We start from the raw sequence: 20,614 nt of genomic DNA on the forward strand, positions 1-20,614 counted from the left end.
CCAGATGCTGAGTCACCTTGTGTGTCTGGCTTTCGTGGGATCTGGCGAGTTGAACATTTGTTCTTAGGCTTCACTTTAACCACTAAGCCATCTCTCCAGCGCCCCCTCTCCCCAGCCCTTTTTTGAGGGGCAAGGGAACCATTCAGGCACATGCAGTGAAATGCCGCAAAAGCGAGAAGCATTGGAAGCACCTGGAAAGAACGAGGTAAGTGGCCGATGGGAGTCCTGAGCTTTCAATGCCAGCCTGGGAGAAGGCCGACTGAGTGTTCATACGGCACAGTTCCCCAGGCTCTCCCTCACACAGCAGCTTCTCTCTCCACATAAAATGCACTCCCCGGCCCTCACTCGCTCTTTTCCAACTCTTGCTTCATTCAAGTACATGGAATCTTCACTTTCTCCCCTTGCCTATTCCTCCTCTCTCTCTCTGTGGTACATGCACTCCATTTCTCTCTCTCTCTTCTATCACTCTCTCTCCTTGCACCTCTTCTCCCCCTCTCCCATTACAATAAAGTCATAGATCCAAGAAACTGTCCATCTTGGTCCCCCCATTACAAACCCTGAAACCCAACATGCAGTAATTTCACTTTAACAATTCTGTCATTTTTCTGAAAACTTTTACTTACCTCGAGCTTCAAAAAGACGTCTTGACACTTCATAAATGGCTCCCATCATCACTGGAGGGAATCATTGTGTGGTGGCTTTCATTAACATCCTCCACAACACAAGCATCACAGTCCCTGTGAGAAAAGTGAGCCAGGCTGAGGAGCACGCTTTGTGGAGAGGTGACGTGGGGAGCAGGAACCCCAGGAGGCAGACGCAGGAGGGACGGCACTCGAGTGCCTGCGAGCTCTGCTCCACACTGGAGCACGCTCTGCGCTCGGTCATCGCTCCAGTGGGAAGTAGATCCAAGAACTGAGCCTGGCCAAAACACGAATGTGCCACAATTTCGGTATGTGGCACAACTGTTTCTAAAACCTTCGTGGACCTGTGGCCTTGTGCTGTCTGGCTAAGCAATTACAGTCTATGAGCCAAACTTTCAGTCCCTTGAAAATTCACAAGTACTGATGCCTGCTCCATCTCATTCCCAGGAGTGGGGGAGCTCACTGGGGAAGGGGGAGGATGGCCCTTCTGTGATTCCCCTTTGCATGGAAAAATAGCCAGGTATAAGTAGCTCATAGTTCATTACAGGTCAAGCAAGAGTGAGAAGCCGGGAATAAGCTGGCTTCACTCATTAATGCGACCCAGAAAGCTTGGTTTCTATCTCAGGAGTGTTTTTTTTTTCTTTTGTCTATGGAATCTGGAAATTATTTCAATCTCTCAATGTTCCAATTTTCTCTTGAAGAAAGGGAGGGAAAAGCCATCTATTTCACAATGGGGTAAGGCATTTCGCTTTCTCGGCCCCCTTGGAAAACTGCAGTGTAATCTCCATGAGGCAGTCATTTCTCTTCCATGTTAAGTTTTTAGGATTATCAGAATCAAACTGAATACTTTTTTTTTTGGGGGGGGGTTTCGAGGTAGGATTTCACTGTAGTCCAGGCTTACCTGTAATTCACTATGTAGTTTCAGGGTGGCCTTGAACTCACGGTGATCCCCCTACCTCTGCCTCCCGAGTATTGGGATTAAAGGCATGTGCCACCACACTTGGCCCTGAACCCCATTCTTTTTATTTTTAAATATTTTTATTTATTTGAGAGAAAGAGAGAGAGAGAGGGAGAATGGGTGTGCCAGGACCTCCAGCCAGTGCAAACAAACTCTAGACACATGGCCACCTTGTGCATCTGGCTTATTCGTGACTTCCTATTCTTATAAGGCTACCAGGAAAAATGAAAGCTTTTAAAAACCAAAATATGAATGGAATTTGCTAAATTTTCTTCCCAGGGTGTTAAGAATAAATCATGCTGGAAAACCGTGATTTGTACTGAATGGTTACAAAGCTGACAATGGGTTGGTGGAGTGGGTAACCCCAGGGAGACTCAGATAGGAACTGTTAGGAGTTTTGGTGGTGTTTTAGGGGGAGATAGAATAGGAGAAGGTCAGTCTGGTTTTGGTCAGATCTTCTTGCTCCTTGGTTAAGTGCATAGTCACTCAATGAATGAATTTTACTCAATTCTCATAAATATCCATAATGATATGTGATTATAATTTTGACTCATAAAGCTCAAGGCAGTTAGTCATTAATGATCATTGAAATTATAGATTTTATTGTCCCTTACTTATTTTTATTTATTTGTTATTTTTGTTTTTTTTTTTTGAGGTGGGGTCTCGCTCTAACCCAGGCTGACCTGAAATTTACTGGGTAGTCTTAGGGTGGCCTTGAATTCATGGAGATCCTCCTATCTCTGTCTCCCAAGTGCTGGGATTAAAGGCATACACCACCATGCCCAACTTACTTATTTTTATTTTTTTGACATAGGGTCTCACTCTAGCCCAGACTTACCTGGAACTCATTCTGTAGAAATAGGCTGGCCTCAAACTCACAGTGATCTTTCTACCTCTGCCTCCTGAGTAGGATTCAAGGCACGCACCACTATGCCTGGCCCCATAATTATTAAAAAACAATTTCGTAATTAGAATTTTGTAGAGCCAACGTTATCACGTCTTTTTTTTGTGTGTCTAAAAACAACCAAAAGGGCAGTTCTGTGCTTGCAGAGATGCCTCCCAATGTGGTAAGAAACTTCAGGAGAAAGCTCTCAAGCTCTTGATATTAACAGTCAACAGGTATACTTGGCACTTAAACTGGATGGCTTCAAATCTGGTTCATATGTTTCCCAGAAAGGTGTTAACGTATTTAGCACTTGGGATCTTTTAGGTGCCAGGCAGGTGAATTCCTAACTGGGTTCTCCCTCAAAAATAGGGCCGGGCGTGGGGGCACACGCTTTTAATCCCAGCACTTGGGAGGCAGAGGTAGGAGGATTGCTGTGAGTTCGAGGCCACCCTGAGACTACACAGTTAAATCCAGGTCAGCCTGAGACAGAGTGGGACCCTATCTCGAAAAACCAAAAAAAAAAAAAAAAAAAAGAAAGAAAGACAAAAGCCAACCCAAAGCAATCCGCTGGGAGGAGACCACACAGTCTCTGGGCTCTCAAAGCTGGCAGTGCGCGATGACCGCTGTGGCCTCTCATCACGATGCCATGTCCCAGGGGCCCTTGAAGCAACTGGAGGGTCAGCGGGTCATGCCACTGGAGAGGTACTTTCTTCTCAAAGGACCCAAGACCACAATCTGAATTCAGCACACAAAGTCATTGACTTTTATTATTGTTTTTTGGATCTGCAAAATTTTATTAAGCAATAGCTGGACAAATTTTACAATTTCAAATCATCAAAAAAGGAGATTAGTCCATCTCAATAATAAAGACAGAAAATAATTTGAACAACCACATCATTTTGAATGTAAATCATCAATGCCTTCTAGAATATCTCCTTCACAACCTAATATACAGAATACACACGAAAATATAGGCAAGAAAGGGAGAGCTCATTAAGATGCAACTGAGTCACAACAGATCTGGTCTGGAGAGTAAAAGGAAGCAGGGTGCTGGATTTAAACTCAAAGGACCCAACACTGGAGGAGCTGAGCTGCACAAGACAGTGCATGCCAGCCCCAAAGTTTGGACAAGAACATGCTGGTGGTCTTGTTTGGTCTGAGGCTTGTGCACCTGCCTTACACTTATGAGACTAAAGAGAAACAAACAAACAAACAAACAAATGCCAGTAGTAGTAGTAAACTCAGAAATGATGTTCAAATTTACAGTACTAAAAAAATGCATTTACAAACAAATGCAAAAACAATATCCCTTTGGTAAATAATACAGTGCCTTTTTCACTCAAATGCATTGACCCATGCTTTTCTACAACACGAAAAAAAAATGTTTATCTACAATAAACAAGATTTTTGCATCCCACCCCTCCCCTTAAAAGTAACCTGTAAACAGAAAATATAGGTACAAGTAAAGTTACAAGAACATTGCACAAAGCCAAAGAAAATGGAAACACAATCAGCCATGATCCTTCAGAGTTGATCAGCCAGAGATTAGAAAACACACTAGCGGTAGAATGTTCTGAAGTGTGTGCTAATACAAATTCCCAGGAACCCACACAATAATTCTGACCGGGCTAACTCTGTCCACAGCCACTGACTTGACCAAGCCATCCACGAATTCCTTTATCTCTGGGGCCTTTTAAAGATACTTTCTGAATTTGAAGACAGTGTCATATTTGAACACAGGAGGACACAACTGGGGACAAGTCAGCCTAGATTCACATTCCTCTGTCCTCTTTGAATCCACTCAGTTTTAGGGGCAAATAACTGCCTTATTTGAGGGTGCCCGCCGAGTAGGGCACACACACTCCTGGGGGACTCTTCCATCTTGCTGGAATTGCTGCTTTGGTAATTTTAGGAGAATAAACACGATTCCAAATGCACCCAGAGGTGAACTTTCTAGAGATGTTAAACATGGGGGTTTGTATTCAGTAGAGTCAGGAAAAACAAACAAGCAAGCATTTTTTGACAGAAAGGGGATGTTTCACAATATGCTCTCCACGCCTGTGAAGTGGGAAGACGAAACTTTTTCTGTCTTTCGAGTTGCTGGAGGCAGAAGGGAGCTCACGAGCTTGCCAGGCGCCCCTTTCATTTCACAGCCCCATGAAGGGAGGCCTTGCAGCCCTAGTGACTGGCCCAAGGACATCCTCCACCCTGTGACAGAACAGGGTGGACCCTGGGGCCTCCCTGACCTTCGGTTATGACTACAGGACAAACACTACACACTTCTTCATGTCCTATGGGTGGGCGATGTGGCAGCAGTGGCTACAGACAGGAAGCCTTCGCTTCATACTGCCGTGCGAGCTTTGAGAGGGGTCTTGCTTCTTTGGTCCCAGTTTGTCTCGGGATATACATTCAGTGGATGTTGTAGACACATTCATTGCCTTTGGTTTGATGAGGTTAGCGCCAAACACATCTAAGGCTGGTTTGTTAACATGGTGCTTCCTCACAAGTCTATATGCGGGTAACTTGTTATTGGACTTAATAGTTTTTAGATGAGGGAGCCAGTGAGACATTCATAAATTGCTATTAAATGAGTATGAAGTACCTAGAATTCTGTTGCTTAAAGTTCTGACTTCTGTAGTACTTAATCAACCAAGACTGACTGAAGGAAGCAAATTTTAAAATAAGCAAAGCCACTACTATTACCTTATAAGACATCATATCACAAGAGCTGTGGTCAACAACTTCCTGCTGATCTGGCACTTGAGACTCCCTCCTCCTGGACTGGGACTGGGTGAGTGACAGGTGCTGTGGAACCACACACCACTCTGGAAGGAAGCTTGTGTCTTCATAGGGGGTGGGGGGAAGAGATGCCTTTGGGGAATGATTTGTTCCATATCTGCTCTTACTAAGCAAAAGTTTCAAGTATATTCTTTTGAGAATAATTAGAACTCAAATTAAGCTTATTTCTTAGAGTTCCTTCCTTTAATACTCTTATCTAGTAGGAATCACCTCTCTTCATTTCCCATTATCTTTTATTTTTTTAACTAAAATTGTCAAAATAAGGAGAACTATTACTCTAGGGTATGCTATCTCAAAGAAACATTTTCCTTTGTATATGATCAACACCACAAGGTAGAGTGAATTTTTTCTAAGAATTGATAGGACTTTTTCCCAACTAGAGAAGGTTACAAATTACCCAGCAAAACATCTTTTTATCATATTCTCTTTATTTCTTGCAGCAAAATAGACTGCTACCAAGTAAGTCATTACAAAGATACTATTTTTCTAAATAAATAATAAAATGGGCATAACTCACCAATACACAGTAACAAAATAATTCCTAAGAATACCAGAAAAGCAAGATAAATAACTATACCTTCAACAATAAAACAAAGAACCTGCATTTAAATTATTTCAGAAACAGGATACAACCATCATTGCACAGCTAGTGGTAAGCACAGGACGTCTCATCAGGCCACAGGAGCAGATCTAAAAATAGGCTGTTCTGCGCACGCATCATTTTCTGGAGGGATTTACCCACCCAAGAATCAGGTCCCATATCTTTGACTATAAAACGGAAAATGCCAATATTAGTGGAAAGGTGACCATCACCATATTTAAAAACCTTGCCAGTACTTCTCAGAGCCTGGAGGAATGATAGATCATTTCTTTTTGCGTTGGCAAGAGAATGTGCCAGTTTCTTTTTTAATTCTTAGACCAAACACAGGGAATCTTTAAAATAAAGTTTCCTGCAGCACCTTCCACTTGTCTGTTTCCAATCTCAACTCAGGAGTCAAGGCCAGCAGGCGGCGCACGTGCTCTGGGCATCACAGGTGCGGGGCGCACAGCAGTGGTCTCACTGCGAGGCATGGAGGCCTGCCCAGCGCCCGTGAGGGGAAGTGGGTCAAGACATTCCAGGCAGACGGTTTCTATTCTGCAACAACAAGGAATACACAACCGACTACCTGCAGCACAATGACTTCAACCATGTTTTCCCAGTGGTTCAGCTCCTCCTTACACTCTATACAGTGGATAAATGCCACCCGCCCCCTGCCCGGCCTTAGAGAATACTGTAGGGCTTTCAAAACAGATTTGAGCAATATCCCTACCTTTGATTCTCTGGCAAATGCTTCATAACTTTGGATCACACTTCTAAGTTGATGAAAAGCATCAGCAGAATTTTAATGTGGCCAAGAGGAGGACGGGGGCAGCTTCACATCAAGTCTCACACTGCGAAAAGGACAGAGCAACCCATCCTCTGTGTACAGAGAACGGTGTTTACTGCACTAGGCTCCAGATTAACAAGGCAGAGGGAGAATGGGAGATGTTTCTTAGCAAGTGGGGGTTTTGTGACTGACCACTACACTGTGTGACATGATCCCCAACTCTTCCCCACCTCCTCCCAAAGGCAAGTGGGAGAGCATCACTGATTCTGCGTAGCCATGAGCAATGATGACACTTGTGCAGTTTTCCGGCTAACATCCTGGGAAGGGGAGAACAGCCCTTGCACAAGTCACCCAGGGCGTTGACACGGGCAGGTCGTTCCTTACCCATCATCCTCCCAGACACTGCGGCTTGCCAAGTCACATTTACATGGCAATAGCACCCTGTGCAGAGGCCACTTTCACTAGAGGAACATAGTGCACCTGTGACAAGCCCTTCATCCATCCTGTTATCTTTGGGGAGGAGCATGACATATGTGAAGTAAATGCTGTCTTCTCCCAAGAGAACATGAATCTTCAGGAGTTTTGGTTGTATTAAAGCAAGTTTTTTGCTTTGCACTAGTGGTCACGTTGGAGTGTAAGAGCCAGATGCTATGGAGAAAGAGCACGCACACACTCCTGTGTGTGGAAGAACAGCAGGCTAGAAGGCTTCTCTCCAAAGGCTCTTGTCTCAGTCACTGACAAGCAGACCCAGCAGAACCACCTACGGTCAAGCTACACTGCCCTTGAGACCCCCAGGCGCCTCACACTCTGGGCTTACGAACAGCACTCGGCTGAAAGAAGAAAAGAAAGACAACAAAAGGTAACTGGATAGACAACCACGCATAAAGGGCGGCGCCCTCCCACGCTGATGGGCTCTTCTACTTCTGCAGTTGTTCTCTGGTCTTCCTGGGGAGCAGCACCGCGTGCTCTGCCGCCAAAGGCTCCTGGCACGATTCCTTCTGCATCCACCTCTTCATTTGAGGCGCTGAGTCACATTGGCCAGGGCAACGGCAAACGCCTGCACAGCTGAGAAGGGGTACTGGAAGTCGAGGATGTACGCATTCCCGTCGATCCTTCCAAACTGCATCACCTGGGGGAGGGGTGCAGGAAGCAGAGTGAAAGGCAGGCCTGAGAGCAGCAGAGATCGGCCCTCCCCAGGGAAGGAGGCAGGTGGGCGCTGGGATCCACAGAACATGGACAATGAAGGGAGAGGATGAGCAGTTTAGAATGCAGGTAGCTCTACAAGGAAAATGACGTGGGTTCCTCTCCCAGCAAGAAGTAAGGAGAGAAAAAAGGAAGAACCCACAGGCTAATTGACACTTTAGATAAAGGGCAACCTTAATTGTCAAGTGTGTCTGCCTCACAGCAGGCTTCCCTGACCTACTTAGGAAAACATCACAACCTCCTGCCCACCTCTCCTCATCCTACTTCCTTACCCCGCTGCACCTGTGATCTAGCTCACTACTCCCCGTGGCCTCAGCGCGAGATCACAGCATCACAGTGTAGGACGCATGCTGATTTGTCTGTGCTGTGGTCTTTTTCCACTTTTGGAAGCTTCACGATGACAAAGACTTTCATTTTTTTTTAGTTCTCTCCTTTCATACATAAGAGTAGAGGCTACTAGGCTTTTTGGAAAGGACTGATACACAGTTTAGGGCTCTAGGCGATACACTCCGCAGCCAAGACTCAACTTTGGTCATGTCATGTGACTGTAGCTGTGGACTATACATTTGAGTAGGCAGGGCTATGTTACAATAAAACTTTATTTACAAATAGAGGTTAGGGGCCAGATGAACCCAGATGAATCCCAGGTACACAGTAGGTATAAATATCTGATGAGTGGATTTAATTAAAAATGAAAGCTTTAAACTGAAAAGTGAAGGATTCCCTAGGACAGTAAAGAAGTGAAGTTGGGTAGCAGGGCTACAGAGGCCATCCATGGGTGGGGCCTGCTAGTTCTCACAAATGTCCTGGAAACACCTGATTGATAGCACACACATTACTTGGAGTAGCAATACGTTAAAGGCAGCAGTAAGCACACTGAGAATTAAAACCTCAACCACGTGACTCACTGGAAAGACATAAGCTGTCTTCCCCGTTTCCTGACTGGCCTCTTGACAAGCGCCGACATCCTTCATTCAGTGACCCCTGCTTCCTTACCTGCCGCCCCTCCAACTCGATCTGGAAGTTCTTGGCTGACTCCTGGGTCACTCGTCCTCCAAAGTCCAGCTGGTACACCTGGGTGGCCTCATTCCACAGAGGCTGCTTGTTAGCCATCACGTACACGAAGCCCTGGCTGCCCAGCCGCCCGTCCTCCTTCTCGCTGGCTTTGCGACACTTGAACTCCTCCAGCTCGCTGGCGGCGCGCAGGCTCCTCTTGCTCTTCCAGCCCTTCTTGCCGCCCTGGCTCTGGTTCATCAGCTCGTCCCCGCTGATGAACAGCTCGGGCTCACTCTCTGAGCTGTCCTGGAATTCATTTGTCTTGTTCAACTTCTTCGACTTCAGTTGGTCTTTCTGACTTTTCACTTTCTTCTTCTCTCTCCCCAGGCGGGGGCTGGAGATGAGAGAATTAAAGTCGCTCAAGGTTCTAGCTTCCTTCTTCACTTTGCCCTCAGTGATGGCCTGCACGCTTCCCTCCTCTGCTCGGCTGTCCAGGCGCTTCCTGTTCTTCTTCCCAAACTTTTCTGTCCTCTGGGGTACCGGACTTTCTGTCAGGGAGAGGACTTCTTGGAAGTTATCTGCAGTCTCTACCATCACCTCTGTACCCACGTGGCTTTGGAGTTCGGCGGGTGGTGGGGACACAAGGGGCTTCTCCACCACCAAGTGAGACTTGGAGGGGAGAGTGCCCTGGGGATTTTGCACGGGCGGGCAGGCGCTGTAGGAACTCCATGGGTGCAAGGCGATGGGTGGCAGCTGTAAACTGGAGCACGTGCTGCTTCCTGGGTACGTGGGGGGCAAGGTGCAATAGGAGAGGCTGGGTGGGTACGCTGGCTGAAGGACGACAGCAGACTCCTGTTGTGCAAACTGTGCTGGGGACAGAGCGTCTTTGGGGGAGCAAGGAGGCTGCATTCCAGGCAAAGGGGCGTTGGTATAGCTTCCTGGATATGCTATTCCCATCCCGTAGCCTGACTGGAAAGTGGCAGTAGGGCTAGAGGGAGACTTGGGGGACACAAAGGGTACTCGAGCCACATCCAGGTGCTGGCCCTGCCCTAGCATCAGAGGGGACAGTTTTAAGGGGTTGGGCACTGCAGGCTGTGCTGTCCTTTCCTGAGGAACCCAAACGTCCTCACCTAGCACAGGGTCCCACTGGTACGGGGGAGGCCGTTTCATGGTGACAGTGGCTTCAGGGAGTGGAGGATGTCTCAAAGGCTTCTCAAGCTGACAGTGCTGGGACAGGGTCTCGTCCTCTGTGAAGGCCGAGTTGACGTACTCAGTGCGGTCCCGGCTGCTGTCGGGCGGGCTCAGGAGGCTGTAGGAGGACTGCGAGGCCAGTGGGGAGGCGCTGACGGCGTGGGTCAGGGCAGCGCCTGGCTGTGGGCCGGGCCCCGCGCCGCTGCACTGGCTGCAGGTGTACAGCGCTGGCGGGGGCCGTGCTGGGAGTTGTGCCACTGGCCCACCAGAGCCACCCTTGGGCTTGGCTGGGGGCTGCAGTGGGACACGGGCGCTGTCGGCCAGCTGGGCCATCTTAAGCGCAACCTCACGGTTGTTCCTCCGCAAGGTGGCATGGATGAGGCTGTTGTCCAGTCTTTGGGCAGCACCTCGCCCTTGGGCCAGCTGGCTAGCAATTTCGGGATATGGAGGTGGGTCTCCTGTGGGGATGGAGTAGCGAGGGACAGTCAGGCGGTTCAGGGTGGCACTGGTGCAGGGCTGGGGGACCTTCTTCTCAGTGGCTGTGAGCCTCAGGGTGGCAGCACTGCCAGGGCCTGGAAGAGTGTAGGTGTTCTGAGAGCACAGCACGCGAGCGCGAGGCCGGCACACCTCCTCCACGTTGCCGCTGCTGTCGAAGGTGGTGATCCTCTCATAGCCCAGCGGGGGCTGGTAATGTGCCGTTGTGGGGTAGAGGGAGAAGTCACCCTTCTTCAAGCACACGTCCACTGGGGGCTGTGGTGGTGGCAGAGGGGGTGGGGGTGCTGCTGTGGTGGGGGCAGCAGGGATGGTTCCTGGGTAGGGGGGTGGGGGATTCATCTTTGCCACCTGGACCTCCTGGGGGGCACCGAAAACCACAGCATCCCCCTCAGCTGCCAGCTGAGGCACTGGCCGCAGGGCCTTGGCTGGCTTCTGCGGGTGCTCGTGGTCTCGGTCTCCATGGCCCACCACGGACAGCTGCATGGGCCCCTGTGGCAGGGGCGGCGGCGGTGGCAAAGGCAACTGCGGAGGGTTCTGAACGATGCGGCCCATTTCCACACCTCCGAAGATCACCTGTCCAGGGCTGGAGTACCGCGTGGAGACTGGGTACTGGGTGGCATTGTCACCTGTGTGTTCTACTGCCCCCACAGCTGTTGTCTGATTGGTCAGGATGTCCAGCTGCACGTTCTGGTTGGCCAGCAGGGACTGCACCAGGCCTATGCTCTGTGTGGGGGACAGAGCTTGAGCAGAGCTGTGGATAGGTGCGATAGGGATGTTCACGGTACACGGTGGGTTGTTCTCGGGGACACCAGATGCTCCTGTCACTGGAAGGAAATTAGAAAAAGGAACTGCTTGCAAGATCGTGCCATGGAATTGGATCACAACAAGCAATACATCTGGACTTACCCACTTTTTGTGAGCAAAATACAGTGGTTAGAGACTGAGATGTGTCTGTGTGGGGACTATTCACAAAGCTTCTCTAATATTTCTGGAAGGAAACAGAGGCAACTGGGAGGCTTTTGGGTGACCCACCTGTGGAACATGGGGTAAGGGCACTGTCAAAACATTCAATGAGCATATGTCTGGAACTGAATTTGGTACCATCTGACTGAGTGATACCATAAGTAACCAAACGTCTGAAGAATTCTTTTACTGATGATACTGTTTTATCTAAGAAGCAGTCCTTTATGTAAGAAGAGAACAGTGGTACAGTAAGGAACTGCCCGTGGATACCTAATGCCCAGGCTTCCAAGCAGGTTTACACAATTATGGATTTAATGTGGGAAATACCGCATAATAGGTATGTGTTTGAAATATGTATAAAAATTTTCATTGTAAACCAATGTTGAAAAGAATCGTTTAGAAAATGTGCATATTAGGTGAAGCTCATTTCCTAACTTACTGCTTTTTTTTCCCCCCCGAGGTAGGGTCTCTCACTAGTCCTGGCTGACCTGGAATTCACTATGTAGTCTCAGGGTGGCCTCAAACTCATGGCAATCCTCCTACCTCTGCCTCCCAAGTGCTGGGATTAAAAGCGTGCGCCATCATGCACAGCCCTAATTTACTGTTTTTTAACCAGCATGTAAGGTAGAACCACACTGAATAAAATCGCATGCAGTCTGTTTACATCCAGTGGGAACTTCATGAACTGCATCAACAGTGACCTGCAGGCAGGCTCCCACAGCTGCTGTCTGCACCCCCACTGGAAGTGACAACCGAGCGTTCTGGCAGTTTTGCTCGTTATTCACTGGAGCTCCTCTTCAGAGGGCACTGCCACAAACCCAGAGGCCTTACTGCTGCATGCTGCACGGTAAAAGATACCTGGGCAAGAAGCAGCCTTTAACAGGCTCAGTACAGGCTGGCTGACTTTGCAGCAGAGCTAGAGAATGTGACCACCTAGCATCCTGGGCCTGTTAACTCCTGCTCCATGGGGCCTCCAGGGAGACATGAATAGCCTTTGGCTGCAAGGATCTTGGTCCCATCTCAAGCTTCGTATCACTCCTATGTAGATTTTTTGTCCAGGTGTCACTAGTCTGCAGGGAACAATGACATTAGGCATCTTCCCCTCCCAAGGAAAAGAGACTCCATGGAGTTGCCATCATTGGGTGTGATGTAAGACACTGCTCCCTCCTCAACAGCAACGGCAGTTGCAGCAGTAAGCGACCTTGGGAACACTTACATTCCCTGCACTGGGGGTAGCAAGGGGAAAGTGTAGGACACTTCTAATCCTAAAACTGAAATAGCAGGGCTGTGAATGTTCCCAACATAAAGTCTGTAAGGTTCCATTTAGCAAACTGCAGGAACTGATGTGGAAGTAGTCTCTGTAGCTACAAAATTACAAGTAGATTTCTACTAAGAAAAGCCAACGTTCTTCAAGTAACCTTACAAACATCTAACTGGCAGTCTAATTAGTAATCATCTGCTCCATTAATCAAAATAGGATCTCTGAAGCCCCCCCCCCCCACCGCCAACTAGTAAACAAGTTAACTTCTAGAGTGCTGGGACTAAAGGAACCAGGTTAACTGAAGACAACACAGGTAACTGACAGGTGTTAAAGCAAAAATGAAAAGCAGAGTATCAGACTGCACCTTTACTTCAAGCCACACCTCTATGCAAAGATGTGTACTGTGTGGCAGCCCATAAACTTAGATGTTCTGAATGCTAGGTCCCCAGCTGGTGCAATTGGGAAACTGAAGTCTCCCTGAGGCAAGGTGTGCTTTTGGGGGCGGGCTTATGGATGTCATAGCCAACTTTCCCTCGCCAGTGTTGGGCACCCTCTCCTGCTGCTGTTGTTCGTCTAATGTTGGTCAGGAAGTGATGTCCACCCTCTGCTCATGCCATTGTTTTCCCCTGCCATCATGGAGCTTCTGAGTCTCGAGTAAGCCAAAATAAACCCTTTCCTCCCATAAGCTGCTCTTGGTTAGGTGTTTTCTGCCAGCAACTTGAGGTTGACTGAAACACACTTCATGGTGGGAAAGGAGTGTATGATGCGCAGGCGCTGTATCCTGGTGGTGAGGCAAATTTAAGAAGCTGGGAACGGTAAGTACGAGGAGCTCTCTGAGCAGGGATGGAGGCTGGACTAGACCACTGAGACAGGGTTTTAGCTCTGATTTTACTCAGCCTTTCTTACTTTGATTGGCATGTGATTCAGAATGTTATTGTGAGTTAAAATGAGGCATGAGGTGCTGGAGGGATGGCTTAGTGGCTGAGGTGCTTACCTGCAAAGTCTAAGGACCCAGGTTCAATTCCCCAGTACCCATGTAAGCCAAATACACAAGGTAGCACAAGTTTCTGGAGTTCCTTTGCAGTGGCTAGAGGCCCTGGCATGCCCATTCTCTCTATCTGCCTCTTTCTCTCTCTTTAAATAAATAAAAATAATGAGACCCGAGAAGTGCTCCATGAATGTGACATGCCACTGCCACCTTAACCACCCATCTTCCGGTAGCTTTCCTCCTGCCAAATTACCACTAAGTCATGTGACCCTTTTCAAATCTAGTCAGCATGCGGCACTCACTAACTTGCATGAGCCAAGAGCAAGACTATGACAAACAAGTCCATGCACGTGAACACACCTGGCAAGTCATCTTCATCTTCACTGAAAACATTTGGGTTGAAGACAGGTAAATTAATATAGTCCATGGAGATCTTCCGAACTTCTGGCAGATAAATGGTCATCTGCCGTGGCTGGAGATGTAGCAGGCTGGTCTTATAGATTACTGGTGGGGAGAAGGAGGGCACAGTTAACAGACACACGGCCGAGGACAAAGTGTCAGCAAAGCGGTAGGAAGAGAAGTGGAGGGCTGTGGAGCCCTGCCCTAAACAGACAGACCAGCACAGGCCAGGCCAAGGGCTTGACAGGAGCGCTTCCTCTCTTTTGATGGACACATAGCCCCATAGGTTATAGTTCTAGACTCACATTGGCAAATTCTTTTGTCTACTTCAGCCACTTTGCCAACAGTCTATCTACGTACAAACCCACAAATTGTGAATGTCAAAAAACATACCTTAGACCTAAATTTGTTTTTGCAATGAGCTACGGTAGGAAAAAACACATCTTTTTTTTTTGGTTTTTCGAGGTAGGGTCTCTCACTAGTCCAGGCTGACCTGGAATTCACTATGTAGTCTCAGGGTAGCCTTGAACTCACGGCGATCCTCCTACCTCTGCCTCCCGAGTGCTGGGATTAAAGGCGTGCGCCACCACGCCCGGCTTGAACAACATATCTTTTAAAAGCTTCATTTGTAGCCAGAGGAAGATTCAGTGGAAACAGTGGTGCCAAGAGGGAGAAGCTCACGGGGCTCTTGGGCAATCAAGCAGCAATTTGAAAGTGGCAGGTGGGAACAGATTTCATGTAAGCACAGAGGGCTGCTGTCATCAGGACTGGAGTCTTGTCTAACTCTCAACTTTAATGATCAGAACAGGCATTTGTAGGAACCTTAAGATTTAATGTGACTAACAGTGTCATTTAAGAGAAGGCTAAAGGTGTAACCAAAATATTTAGAAAAGACAAAATAAATTTAAAAATCATAAATTTGAGTTGAATTTCCATGTCAGATTAAGATCAGGATATGAGGTTGGGCTAGCTCTTGTGTGTTTAATAGTCTATTCTGTGAAGTTTGTGAGAAGAAGTTCTTTACTCATTATTGTTTGCTAAGAGAAGCCACATCCTGTCTCCACAGCTATCCTCCCACCAGTCCAGAGCCTGACTGGCCAGCACTGCCTTGGCAGCCAGCACCTTTACAGAGGACTTTGTGTGAGCCTGGGTTCTGTATAGTTCTGATTCAGTGCACTAATGTGCATTTTTTCTTTTTCTTTCCTTCCTTCCCTTTCCTTCCCTCCCTCCCCTTCCTCCCTTCTTTCTTTCTTTCTTTTGGTTTTTTGAGGTAAAGCTTTCTAGCCCAGGCTGACCTGGATTTCACTATGTAGTCTTAAGGTGGCCTTGAACTCAAGGCACTCCTCCTACCTCTGCCTCCCAAGTGCTGGGATTAAAGGCATGCGCCACCATGACTAGCATATTTTTTCTTTGTAAAAAATATTTTTATTTAGTTATTTGAGAGAGAGAGAGAGAGAGAGAAAGAAAGAGAGAGAGAGAGAGAGAGAGCAAGCAGTAGGGCCTCTAGACACTGCAAATGAACTCTAGATGCATGTGCCACTTTATATATCTGGCTTTATGTGGGTACTTGGGAATTGAACTTGGTCCTTAAACTTTGCAGGCAAGTGCCTTAACTGCTGAGCCATCTTTTTAAAGCAGGTTCTCACTCAGGCAGACTTGGAACTCACAGTAATCCTCCTACCTGTTTCTAGAGTGCTGGGACTAACAGTGTGCATAAACATGCCCAGCTTAAAGTGCATTCTTTATTACTCAGTTTAACAAAGAACAATAAAATTTAGAAAAATCAGAAGAATGATTAGAAAAATAACATCAATTTCCTCCAGGGAAGAAAATTAGGTACCTGCAGGAAGTGTGTGTGTGTATCTGAAGATGATTTTTTTTCTTTTGCTGCATACTTCTCTTTGATTATTTTGAACCAATTACATATATTTCAAAATTATAAATGTGAAAAATTAAAAAACTTTCACAAGTTGGATCATTCTAGTTGAATTAAAGTAATTATTCAACATAAAGAACATTTACTTCCTAATTCCACTAGAGAGTCATATATTGTCTTTGAAAAGATTAGTAGTGTACCAGGTATGATTTACCTTCTAGAATCTGAGTTGATTTCTTTTCTCTAGAAGAATCAAGTGGGAAGCTCTTTTAGCTTAGTAATAATAAGTACCAAAATGGTCTTCTTTTTCCTCCCTGAGGTAGGGTCTCACTCTAGCTCAGGCTGACCTGGAATTCACTATGTAGTCTCAGGGTGGCCTAGAACTCATGGTGATCCTTCTACCTCTGCCTCCCGAGTGCTGGGATTAAAGGCGTGCACCACCACGCTCAGCCAAAATGGTCTTTTCAGAAATGTCAATGATGAGGGCAATGATTCCGCGCTATGGCACAGAAGCTGTTGTCTTGGCAACTGACTCCCACCGGAGCAGCGTGTGCCTCACAGACACTCGCCACTCCCATTAGCTGACTGGCAGACCTGCTCACCAGAATGAAAAGATGGACTGAGTAAACTCTCACTTGCATTCCTTTTCTCAACATTTATTTTAGGCAGATAGCTAAGTTTTCAGCTGACTGAGGTGGGGATAATAATGATATTTAAACTGGTTACAAAAAAACCAGCTGTATCTGTCAATAGGGCACAGATGAATAATTGAACATATTTTTGTTATCATCAGTTTGCAAGTTAATGAAATATTGCTAAGAGACATATTTGCAATATGTAGCAAGACTTTTATTTATTTTAGTGTTAGAGATGAACTCCACATTATTTTTACTTTTATTCTTTTTCTCTGATCTGAGACATTTAAAATCCAAATACAATATTCTTCAGTAAGTCTCTGAAGATGCACATACAGTAACACAACTTTTTTGTTTTGTATATTAATTATTGAGAGAGAGAGAGAGAGAGAGAGAGAGAGAGAGAGAGAGAAGCAGATAGAGAATGGACACATTAGGCCTCTAGGCACCACAAACAAACTTCAGATGCATGCATCACCTTGTGCATCTGGCTTACGTGGGTTCTGGGGAACTGAACCTGAGTCCTTTGGCTTTGTGGGCAAGTGCCTTAACCACTAAGCCACCTCCACAGCTCCGTTGTATTTTGGCGGTGCTGGGCATGGAGCCCAGAGACTCATGCATATTAGGTAAGGGTTCTATCATGGCACTATGATCCCCACAGTCCATTGATGGACTTTTAAAATATTTTATTTATTTTGAGAGAGAGGAGGGAGAGAAAAACAGGAGAGAGAGAGAAAAAGAGAGAATGAATGAATGAATGAATGAATATGAGTGTGTACCAGGGCTGTAGTCACTGCAAATGAACTACAGATACATGTACCACTTTGTACACCTGACTTTATGTTTGTACTGGGGAATATACAGGGTTATTAGGCATTGCAGGCAAGCACCTTAACTACTAAGCAATATTTTTAAAAATAACTACTTACTTATTTATTTGCATGTGTGTGTGCACACACACACACACACGTGTATCACTGCTGCAAGTGAATGCCCAATTGGCTTTTGCTTTCACATGGGTGGCTAGGAAATTAAGCCTGGGCTGGCAGCTTTGTAAGAAAATACCTTTTCACTGCTGAGCCATCTTCCTAGCCAGCATCAATGGGTATTTTTTTTTTTATAAAATCTTTATTTATTTTAATATTTATTTATTTATTTGACCGAGAAAGAGGGAGGGAGAGAGGGAGATAATGGGCACGCCAGGGCCTCCAGCCACTGCAAACAAACTCCAAATGCGTGCACTCCCTTGTGCATCTGGCTGACATGGGTCCTGGGGAATCGAACCTGGGTCCTTTGGCTTTGCAGGCACATGCCTTAACTGCTAAGCCATTCCTCCAGCCCTCAATGGGTATTTATAACATATGAGTTACATTTTATAGAGTGTGTGTGGAATCAACTCATGGCTAGATTCAGAATGTTTAATGAATGATTTTCATCCAGTTGCAGAGGCACATAAGAGGCGAAATGCCGCAGCTCTGCCCAGCCTCACAGAGAGATGTATACAATGGGAAACAAGGCAACAGAGAAGGATGGAGGTGGTGAACAGGAGGAACAAACAGCTCTGCAGTCCACAGGGATTAACCTAGCAGAAGGAGTTGCTGTGAAAAGGTCTTCTCCCACTTTCATTTGTTTGCTGTTTCTGAGGTAGATACAATAAGCTACTACCATTCATTTAAGACAGGAATGTAAATGAGAACTAGAATCTGGGTTCTGGCCCAGCCTTGCACACCCTTGGTTCAGTTTTCCTCTGTCTCAATCTTATCAATGTACAGGGATGGACATAGCCATATTCAGCTGTTTACGAGGGATCTGGAGATTCAAACTAGAGCTTTCACGCCCCCTCAGGCCCTCACACACGTGCAAGAAGCACACTTAACCTGTGAGCCATCTCTCCAGCTGAAGAACTGCACTCTTAACCCTCAGCCAACTTAAAGTTATTAACTTTATTTTCCTTGACAAGTTTCTTGTGCTTCAAGAACCTGGGCACCAGTACTAGTTTTGCTCACAAATGCAAAATGTTGAGAGATCTTTGAGAACTTTAAGAGAAGTTTTTGGCTATTTCCATTATTTTTATAAATAAGAGGTTATTGGGATAAAAATGAAACTGCCAGTGGCAAAACACAATTTGAGTGATGAGTCTACTTTTATTCTGAAATCATCAGGGTTGAGGGAAGGTTATACACATACTTATGATTACACATGTTCTTAATTTTGTATTGTTTCAAGATCTCATTTTCTATTTTAAGCTGCCAAAACTTGAAAGTAGGTCTAACTGGGACACTGAGAAAAAAAGAGTGAATTTTACCTGCACCGAGGTTGGTTGGCAGGAAAGCAGCCAAGCCCACAATCTTAAATTTGGTTCCCCAGATATTGGACGTGACCTGGGCAAGATAGTTGTGCTGTGGGAAAAGAAACCGCATCTTAGTTAAGTACAAGTGTCGCTGCCACAGACGTCAACCCGCCCTCACGGTGTCACTTCCAAGTCCAGGTGGCGACTGCGGCGTAACGGATTCTCCTTTGCCAGTGGTAGGGAGGGCTGGCTCTGTCCCTGCATGCCCACATGTACAACTTATAAAGGCCATCAAAGGACTAGGGGGGATGTAGCTTTAGTTGGTAGAGTCTTTCTCTAGCATGCATGAGGTCCTGGGTTTGATCCCCAGCACTGCATAAAACTGAGCATGGTGGATCACACCTGTAATCCCAGAACTCAGGAGATGAAGGTAGGAGGATTATAAATTCAAGGTCATCCTTGGCTGTCTGGAGAATAGTTCAAGGCCAACCTGGGCTACATAAAACACCGTGTCTCAAAAAAAAAGGGGGGGGGGGAGGAGAACAAAGCTGGGTATAATGGTGTATGCCTATAGTCCAAACCAGTGAAGCAGGAAGACTGCCTGAGCCTAGGATGTTCCAAGTCTGCCTGAGACTGCAAGTTCTAATCTCAAACATAAAGAAAAAAATGAAAGCCAGGTGTGGTTTGTGATCCCAGAAATTGGGATGCTGAGGCTGGAATATCATGAGTTCTAGATCATTTTGGGCTATCTAGAAAAATTAGAAAGCAAATAAAAGTAATAAATGAAAACAATATAACAAATGTAACAAAATGATAAAAATTTTTTAAAAAAGTAAAAGGCCCCAAGTGATCTGGCCCATTTCTCTTCACTTCACCTTTCTCCTAATTACTGGACTGGGGGGATTTAACCCTGAGCACTTTTATCCTTTCTTTGAATTGCTGGACTGGGGGGACTTAACCCTGAGCACTTTTACCCTTTCTCTGAATCACTGGACTGGGGGGACTTAACCCTGAGTCCTTTCACCCTAGAGATTCTGCACACATCACTTGCATGGAAACCATTATGTCCTGAAACTACCCAATTATCTGTTCTCTCATTCAGATCAATTCAAAACATTTAAAGGAGTTACCACTTTGCCCAAGGGCTGTGCGTTGTATACACATACATACACACACAAGAGCAAAATACAGATGGGGATAATCCTGTCTTGAGGGTCATACCACCTAACATTCAGATAAGGCTTTTAGTGACTGGAGAAGTATCAGGAGGGGTTAGACACCAGATGTGTTGGCACATGGTAGCTGAGCCAGAGCATGAAGGCTTCAGGAAGGAGGTGGCACTGAGCTAGGTCTGGAAGAGGGAACAGAAACAGGGAAGAGGAAAATGGCAGGAGGCAGCAGTCATTTCTCATCCTTCTACCTGAGTGATGTCTTCCAATGGAAACTCTCTCCGTGTCAAGCTTGGGGAGCCAATGGAGGGTTTGCGCATGGGCAAACGGGGAGATCGTGAGATCTCCTGAGCAGCCCGAGGAAGCTTGGGAGACTTGCGCGCCTCAATGCTGATCCTGTGGAGACAGGGCCAGGAGGGGTTAGGCATGTGCTGAGGGGTGCTTGCCGTTGGGCCCAGCACTCTTCCTCCCCATGGTCAGCTGTTGATGTGGATTCT

General features: G+C 46.5%; 1 protein-coding gene across 2 annotated transcripts in view; it reads right to left on the minus strand.

Annotated features, from left to right (window-relative positions):
* Window positions 1–3,225: 3,225 nt before the first annotated feature.
* The window catches only part of Tulp4 (TUB like protein 4), a 198,858-nt gene continuing 181,469 nt past the window's right edge, over window positions 3,226–20,614 (minus strand). For both annotated transcript variants that reach the window (XM_045158536.1, XM_045158535.1), the window contains exons 11-15: window positions 20,369–20,513; window positions 18,964–19,057; window positions 14,109–14,252; window positions 8,851–11,360; window positions 3,226–7,780 (exon numbers count right to left, since the gene is read on the minus strand). In XM_045158536.1, coding sequence (XP_045014471.1) covers window positions 7,664–7,780; window positions 8,851–11,360; window positions 14,109–14,252; window positions 18,964–19,057; window positions 20,369–20,513 — 3,010 coding nt within the window. In that variant the 3' untranslated portion in view covers window positions 3,226–7,663. The remainder of the gene's footprint in view (window positions 7,781–8,850; window positions 11,361–14,108; window positions 14,253–18,963; window positions 19,058–20,368; window positions 20,514–20,614) is intronic.

Source organism: Jaculus jaculus, chromosome 9 (assembly GCF_020740685.1).
Source record: "Jaculus jaculus isolate mJacJac1 chromosome 9, mJacJac1.mat.Y.cur, whole genome shotgun sequence".
NCBI classification, from domain to species: Eukaryota; Metazoa; Chordata; class Mammalia; order Rodentia; family Dipodidae; genus Jaculus; species Jaculus jaculus.